Source organism: Echinops telfairi, unplaced genomic scaffold (genome assembly GCF_000313985.2).
Source record: "Echinops telfairi isolate 266 unplaced genomic scaffold, ASM31398v2 ScPeMD7_31;HRSCAF=116, whole genome shotgun sequence".
NCBI classification, from domain to species: domain Eukaryota; kingdom Metazoa; phylum Chordata; class Mammalia; order Afrosoricida; family Tenrecidae; genus Echinops; species Echinops telfairi.
Window position 1 is genome coordinate 23,832,078 of NW_022103928.1, and position 8,993 is coordinate 23,841,070.

General features: G+C 39.5%; 1 protein-coding gene across 22 annotated transcripts in view; it reads right to left on the reverse strand.

Annotated features, from left to right (window-relative positions):
• Positions 1-586: 586 nt before the first annotated feature.
• The window catches only part of LOC101663503 (sarcolemma associated protein), a 165,744-nt gene continuing 157,337 nt past the window's right edge, over positions 587-8,993 (reverse strand). For 12 of the 22 annotated variants that reach the window (XM_045290088.1, XM_045290081.1, XM_045290085.1 and 9 more), the window contains 3 exons: positions 5,781-5,915; positions 3,802-3,891; positions 2,399-2,486 (listed from right to left, as the gene is read on the reverse strand). In XM_045290088.1, coding sequence (XP_045146023.1) covers positions 3,808-3,891; positions 5,781-5,915 — 219 coding nt within the window. In that variant the 3' untranslated portion in view covers positions 2,399-2,486; positions 3,802-3,807. Of the gene's footprint in view, positions 2,487-3,801; positions 3,892-5,780; positions 5,916-8,993 lie in introns of all 22 variants that reach the window. The other 10 variants (XM_045290087.1, XM_004702402.2, XM_045290084.1 and 7 more) reach the window with 1 other exon arrangement.

Here is an 8,993-nt window from a genome sequence, read left to right on the forward strand (position 1 = left end):
TCCTTTTGCTTACAGCACAGGTTGGATCAGAACAACAAAATGGGTCTGTTTAGGCTCAAAGGCCACGTTCTTCCCATTTTTGGAGCCAGCCGTGCAGCACCTCTGACTGATTTCTTAAACATACCATTACAGGGTCCTTCCATTCTTAACTGTTATGCTTAACATTTCTTAATGACGCTGTCATTAACAACGAAAACCTGGTTCTTTATTTAACCTGGAAGTGAACTGAACAAACTAGAGGTATTGCTTTTGAATAGGCTCGTTTATATTCTTGAGGAAAACTGGCAGTAACTACAACCTCTCCCCCCCCACCAATTTGAATAAAGTAAATATTGATACTAGACCTTACATTTAAAGAGAGGTGTCTGGCAAGTGAGTCATATTTAACAGCAACCGTCATAAAAGGGGGCATGTGGGAGGGAAGGGAGAGTAAAGCAGTAAGTGAAATAAAAGGCTAATACAACCTGGAGGAAACAGTTGGGTGTTTTGTCCGATCCAGAAAAACACCATTTCAAGAAAAGCCTGCTAACAATCCAGTAGCAAAGCCAGCACTAGGAACGTCAATGACACCCAACTCAAACATGCATAGGGAGAGTAAAGTTATTTTATTAAATCATGCACATCACGTGTGTTAGTGCAAATAGTTTAATCTGTACTCCAGAAATTCTATTGTACTTTATATCTTTACAAAATAGATTTAAAACAATTATTTACTTTAAAAAATGTAATTCTGAAGTTAAGCATTTCAGAACAATATTTGCAATAACCTATATACAAGAGGTACTGGGTACCACTGGCATATTAGCATTCTGTGGTGGAGTGGCTTCCTGCAACAGAAAATGATGAAATGGACTAGATGACAGTATTTTCTACAAGCCATTTGTGACTAATTCCTCCACAAACCTAGTGATCTTCCCAACAGCAAATCCAAACAGCTGAAAATAAAACTTTAGCATCTAAACAATGACTGTCAAACATCACAAGGTAAATTATAGCCTACACTCCTATTTCAGTATTTGGCTCTACCTGTGGGTTACCACAGAACATTCAAGTTAGAACATTCCTCTCATCTTCACTGACTGTCAGATTGCACTGTGGGAACCGTGAGGCTATTCTATGACCTAAATGAACTTTATTGACGTAACCGTGGTGCTGCACAAAACCATAGCAAAATTCCCACTTCTGTGATTGAAAAGTTTATAGTTTCAGGCAGTGTGTCTGGGTGCTACACTGTGCACACAACAAAACCAATCATGGGGACAGTGCTTCCCACTAACAGACCGACCTGGTGAACAGCAAAAAGAAGGAAATCACCATTTGCATACACAAGGAGGACATCTGTTGGCAGGTAGTAGGTAGATAGGTAGGTATCAACAGTTAATTTTGAACATTAATTAGCTCCATCACATCATAACCAAATTAAGTCAATAAAAGCTTTTCTAAAGAGAGATTGAGTCTTTCTTCAATTTGAACATGCTTGGAGGAACAGATGAGAGGAAAAGAAATTAAAATAAAGGCATGCTTCCTACAATGCTGTATGTGAGAAAGTAACTTGGCGTTTAAAGAAAATATTTCTTTAAATAGATGAGGTTTAATGAATGACATTCCAATCGACTCAACAGTTTGGTTTACTGCACTGAAATTGTGTGATTACTATGTTTTGCTCCCAGAAACACTTGCGTTTGTTCAAGAAAATACACAACTCTCACGGAAAGTTCTTCAAAGCTGATGTCCTCCACGTCTTCAAGTCACATTAAGGCTGAACAAGCGTGTACATATTCCTCAAATTATCAGTAGAACAGAGTATTTCCCAAACGCATTTTTCCTTAAAAAAAAAAAAGTCCACACAAATAATTGTCTCTAAGTCTTGTTCCCAATAGCTCAGTGGTTTTATAATAAGTAAAAATGACGCTATGTAAAAAATATATATATATATGTGTATATATTTCAAACTGATAGGCACTGAGCACACAGGGCCTCTCTCCCAGGTACGCATTGGTTGTTTGGTTTTGGGTAGTTATCGAATCAGAAAAACGAACTGTCTGACCGTCAGAATATAGAGTAAAATACCCATAAATTTAATGTTATAAATAATTTGGTGTACCAAGAAGCCTACTTTAGGCCACCATAATATTTAGAATCTCAACATACTAATTTAAAAATTACATGAAAAATTGCAAGCAAATTATTGCTTACAGAAGATAAAGTCACAATTTTATATCCTCTTTATAGACAGATACATTTTATATAATTTAAAGCAATGATCCTACAGTTGCATTCTTGCACATCTGTTTTAAGAGGTAAAAAGGAAGAAAATGGTTCTGTTTCATCCCCAGCATGAGTGTGATGCCAGCTTCTAGAGGGAGGACGGTGTACGGACTCAAGAAACGCTCTCACGGAGAAGCTCTGGCCAGACCTGGCACGTACAGCACGATGGCTGTCACCGCCACCAGGGCCGCCAACATGGGCATCCAGGGCCAGGGTTTCTGTGTGGAAAGAAACCAAGAGTCAATATCACATTCTCCCCTCTCTTACCATATATCCTAGCCCAGTGGATCCAGAACCCTGGATATACGACATATTTGGTGGGTGGGGGGAGGGGTGATCCTATCTTTGCACCAGGAAGAAAGGATTCTAAAGAGAAAAGGAAAACAGGTGGGGAGGGCAGGTGTGAGTACTGCCACCATACGTGAACCTTCTGGAGGATTCTGCGTGAAGCTGACACACCCCAGGAGAGCTAGGCTGTCTGCAATTCTGTGAAAGGGTGAAATCTAGTGGTGACTTCTTAGAAACCCTCTCAGTTCAGGCCTCCTTTACTGGCTCCTCTATATTCTTCACTATAACTGATGTCCACAGACCCCTGACCTGTTTCCTGTCTCAAACACTTATTTCTTGCTGAAAGCCCCAGGTTCACATGTTCAGAGGTTTATTTACTCGAGGGGGTGGATAAGGATAAGAAAACCCTCGAGAGGCTTTGCTCCTCTCATTTAAAACCAGTGGAGATCAAATCGGATGGGAAGCACAACAAGGGACCCTGCCTGTCTGACACTCTGGTGAAGCCAGTGCACCACAGCCAGCCATCGCCTCGCAGGCTGCACCATGGCGAATGCCATGGACAGGCTGCTCCCTGTTAACTTTCCGCAGGTCTTTTAACATTAATCCAATGGTTTTGGCTGACAGCCTTCATTTCATTGGTGTTCTGAGGGCCTTCCTGAGAAAGCTGGTTTTTAAAGACATATTCTGATATTGCAGATAGATTTATACTCTCACAAGTAAGTGCACACAGGGTTGAGATTGTGAGCCACTAGCCCATTAAACCAATCTCAACGTTTTCATCTTCACAGCCAGAGTGTAAACAAAGGGACTCTACACTGTGGACAGGAAGAGGAAAGAGGGAAAGTGGGGAGGAAAGCTGGCTAAACAGTTCACAGACGCAAACTCTTCATTTCTCATTCAAATCTGATTAAACACGTAACTGGGAGGGAGTATACTAATACTGCAGCAATTCATAGTTTACTCCAGTTGGCTAGGGACAAAGAATTGGTTAAAGAAAACATTTTAACAACTGGTTAGGTTGGAATTAAGCCATGGTTAGCGTTACTACAAAAGAAACAAGACAAAATGTTATGTGATTAGTCAATTGTGTAGTTCACTGGAATGACACAATACATGGCATACTAAATGAAGGGTTTGCTTCAGGTAGCAAAATACCTGTGTGGTTTTGCCATGCACTATATTACAAATATGGCACAAACAAGTGACGGGGACAAACAGACAAGGACTTAACAGTAGTGCTTGTACCTTTCTCTACCACAATGGACCGAAACACCAAAACAGGAAAGCCAGGAATAGGCCGATGAATACGGCTGGGACGGGTTGTAATATGGAAGGCTAAAGAAGGGAAGGGATATTAAAATCATTTTGTGCTATTAAAAAAATTCATGTAAAATGATTTAGACCTCAGGAGGGCAGGAAGGAGGGGATGAAGGTTGAGATAATAGACACACTACTACTCAGGTTGTACACTGAGACATCTAACACCATCCAGAATGATGGACTCTGTGGTCCGGAAGCCTAAGAGAAACCACTGGGGAATGGGCAGTGTGGGTGTTCCCCTAATACTCTAGTAAAATATGAAATAAAATTCCAAAATCAGAGGGCCATACAGTAAGACAGAGCAGTAAGATTTCACTATCTGAGGCTCTGCTTCTTGATACTTTATCTTTGCTCCATACCCCAACAACTAATGATTATCCTATCATTCTTGCACAATTTCTTTCTTTCTTTTTTTTTTTTGGTAAACCAAACTCTTTTGCCCAAGAGACAGAAGGTGTTGTTTTCAAGTTATCAAACAAACACTTGGTGGTGACGTACTTCCTATACCAGCAAGAGACCCGACACAATGGAGAGATGTTTCGTGTATGAAGACTGATAGCTAAATTTCAGAGCTTTTAATTGCATTATTGAAATGCAATGAAATTTTAAAACTGGAAGGGAATTAGTATAATTAGTTATTACAGAGTAATCTTTTAGTCTTCATAAAATGAGGAAATTTCTCTCACAGGTGAATTATTTTTTAATTATAAAATAATAATAGCAAGGCTACTTTTGAAATGGTCCCAACAAGGGATCTATTCTGATTATGCTAGATGTCTTCATCATAATTTAGGAGGAATTAGGCTAAAATTTCAAAATCAGAGAGCTACAAATTAATGCACGAGAGAAGTAATCTAGCCATTATGATGTGCCTTCAGAAGAGTTCTATCATCCATTAAAAAAATAATTATCATCCATTTTTGCTGAGCATAAAGACTCCACACCAAATTTTGTCAACAAATAAAAGCCTTCTCCCTTAGCCACAAGTCTCTATTGTCTAGAAACAATGACTTTCTTTATTGAAGAACATTTGTTGCAACTCGTGAGCATTCCGTGAACAACAGTGTAACCGGATGGCCATGCAACATGATTCCTCTGTACTTGTGATGCACGTTAAGCCGAGTGCGCGGCTCACACTCCAAGTGCAGTGTCCAAGCCATGACAGGGACCCAACTAAGCCGAGCACAACCAACCACACTGAACATCATTGGTTAGCACCCACGGGGCAATGATCACCAAAACAAACAACACAACATTTATTTAGTATAACATCTTTTTAAAGAACACCTGCCTTTCTTGAAATTGAGGGGGGCGGGAAATTAACTCAATTTATACCAAAATGTTATAATTCCCTATCATTCAAAAAAACCTTTAAGGAACTCACCAAATACTTTCGAACATTGTGAGGAGGCCAAAAAAAAAAAAAAATCACTGAGCCTTTTAGGAATATGCCTTAGTGTATATACATTAGTATAAAATGGAAAACACTGAATTAATGTCTTCATTTTTCTTTTCCATTTTTCGAGTCAAGTGTAAGGAGCCACCTCTCGCGGAGGGGGGTCTCTGGTGCTTCTGTTCCCAGCAGGGGAGAAACAGGAGTCAGGTGGTTCAAGGATAGAATTCTGAGGAAAGCCGAGAGTTCTCAGATAAGCTGTTTTCTGTGTCAACAAGGCTATTCATCCACGTTTCCTAAGGGTACAGGCTAAACGGATAAATTCTTACTCTGGAATGTGACACCATAGCATTTCCATCATGGAAGTCCATAAGGAAACATTTTGTTCATTTAAAGTACAGGCCCTTAGTTTCCCAAATCAAGTAATAAAGTTCTCTGGAAAAAAATAAGTTTCTAGGGCCCTCACTTGCCTTTCAGAAACCAAGGCTACGCCACGTTTGCAAAGACTTACATTATTTCCTTTCTCTCGGAGCAGCTTCAGGTTGTCTTTACACTGTTTGAGCTCATCTGTGATTGATTGCTTTTCCTGCTCAGTCATTTCATACTTCAACTTCAGTTCTGAGAGTACAGTCTGTGTCTTTTCATACTAAAGGCAAAGAAAAAGAGAGTGTGCAGGCTGAACTTACAATGGGCGGGAAGTTAAGGTTCTCGTGAGACTTGTATACCAGGCCCTCCCTGCCTGTTTAGTCAGCTAATACATTACATACAAACCTCTTTGTTTTAAGGAGGATAAGAATAATTTACACTCATTAGGAATATTTAAAGTTGTCTTGCTTCAAAGTAATGTTTTTTTGTGCTGGAGTTAATTAAAAAAACAAAACAACAACAAAAAAAGAGAAGTCACCATTTTGTCATCTGTTTCTAATAAAAAGGGTCACTTTTTCCAGTAAGTGAGTTAGAGGAGAAAAGGAGTTTCACACTGAGCAGCAGGAAAAGCAGGCAAAGAAAAATTTGACAGTCTAATACAACAGCAGGGTTAGGAAGGCTGCAACTCTATCCCAGTGAGCAAGCCAGCCAGGTTACTCCAGTCAGGACATAAAAATGGGCTAACCCCACATAGGCCAGCCTTTATCACACATCAGTGGTTAAGTTTTTCTTTATGTTTTTTTGTAAAGGAAAACAAGCAAATATATGTACTTACATTACCAACTATATGATTGGGATGTTTCTCTTACCACTTAATCAAATTTTACGTGAAAATGAAACTTATTTATTAAGTGTTTCTGACAGAATATTTTTTCTGCAGTTAAACACCACAACCCTTATTTTGGAAACAGTTCATAGTTTAGATTTCATTAGGGCTAGCTCACCCTTTAGTACAGGTGAGGCATACCCTACTTTAAATGGTCCCGGGAAGCTGGAATTTTAGACTGGTTTAACTTCTAACAACTGCATCTTATAAATAAGGAAGATGGGGCCCCACTCAGAACAGAGGCTCTTCTTCGGCTGGCTGTTGCTTTGTCTCGGCCTCCACTGCCCACTCTGCCATCTCTGAAGGTTTTAGAGGGCAGACAGACAAGCACTGAACATTGAATACTTATAGCCCAAGTGTCACATACCAGAAGGGTCCCATCTCATCCCTAAAAACTTCCTCTGAGGTGTCCAGTCCCTGTCCACCTGTGTCCTAGAAGTTCCTTTATAATGGTGCTTCTAAAATATTGCAGTGATAAATTAGGACCTCACTCTTATATACGCCAAAATAAACAATATAAAGAGGAAGCAAATACATAACATCAGAGGAGATTGGAGGAGGAAGATTAGAGTCAGCACAGAGGTCACCAGAAAGTAAAAAAACGGGTCAGGGTACAGAGAGGGAGGTAAAACATTAAAGACCTTCCTCATTACTGTATGGGAGCGTTTTCCCAGGAGCTGTACCAGCAGGCTGCACGGCAAGGTCAGTGTACCTCCACTATTCTGATTCTTAGAACATGCCACCTCTCCACAATCCACGACGAGACTCTCAATAGTGACTAGTAAGGGCAAAGAAAAAGTGTTCTGTTGATCAAAACTTGTACTCCTTTACTCTTCCACCAGCTTTATGTCCAGTCTGCCCTTCACACCAAAGCACTCAGTCACTTCCCCATTCCAGGAGTTCTGCTACAGAAAGGTCAGTCCGGAAGATCCTGCTCCTCAACTGCAGCCTGTGAGCAGGATGGGAGAGGCTCTAGTGCCAGGGCAACCTGGCAATGCCACACAACCTTCCCAAGTCAGTCCTTGCAGAGTGGACGTGTGTTCAATGTTTTATGAATTCTTATATCCCAGAGATCACTACTAAATTGAAATAGACAGGTCATGTTCTAAATCCAAATATAAACATTTGTACTATTATTTTCCTGTGAATACCAGAACCAAACTCATTGCCATCTAATTGATTGTGACTCACAGTGACCCTATAGGACAGGGTAGAGCTGCCCTTGCGTGTTTCTGAGACTAAGCCTCATCTTTTAGAGAAGAGGCTTTAACACAGCAGATGACAACTGATTTCGCTCCCATATTTGTTCTTTGTTAAGTGTTCATATAAAAGCTGTCACAGATGTAAAATTTAGCTAGTGAAACAAAGGCCACCTTCTGCAGCCCGAGTTTCACATTTCACTTGGATCACATCTTGCTTTCTAACCCTCAGGTGAGAACTGAGCTCAGTTTTGATTAAGAGGGAAATACCAAATAATATTACCAACACCTTTGAGTCTCCTTAATAAGAACAATCATTGCTGGGCTTATTAGCTTGTAAATTTTGTGACAGTGTTGAAGATACATAACCATGATCTGGTGCACATTAACCATGAATCTATGAGAGAAGGAGAGCACAGGGAGAAATGTTGAAAGGGAACTTACAGATATGTTAATAAAAGGTAACAATTACACAAATTATCTCATTAAAGAACATATTAATTAGTATCCAACAGAGAGACATCAGGACAAACAGAATGAGAAGCAATTTCACATTACAAGAAATGTGTGATGGTTACAATCGTTTCACAATGGAAAACACTGAACAAGAAAACAGAAAAGAAACATACTGACAAGATCAGACATGTTTTTAAAGGTGCTGCATTTAATGCAATCCAGAGACTAGCAACAATTCGGATGCTGTGACAACATGCCACTGCCAAGGTGGGAACAGTTTAAACATTTTGAACTGATCCATTGCTCAGTGAGCAAACGGCAACAAATAATGCAATAAAATGGCTAATGCATTCATAGTAACAAACAACAGAGTGAGCTTCCAATCACAGCATTCTTCCCACATTTTGAAAGAATTAGGACATATCAATTGGAAGGACACACCAAAGTGCTTACAGTATTAAATAATAAGATATTTACTTTGGCACAAAATGTGTGTTCCAACCAAATAAACAGATTTCATTCAAAAACACATACCCTTAGCAAAAGATTAAAAAGAAAAAGAGAAAAAGAACACATTACAAGATTAGTATGTGTACATGTAAATAAAAGTGTTACAGTGTTTCATTTTGTCTCCCACACACCCCTTTAAGGAACAAACTTGAATCCAGAAGAACACTAATCATTTCCAATTTCAGGTTTCTACAGGGGAGGAAAGTGCAAAGAAATGCTCATTGACTGAAACAGATCTTCTAAAAGCAATTTTGGGAAGATTTGATATTTAAGACAAAGAGCTGTCTTCAGCTTCCTTCAAATTTGT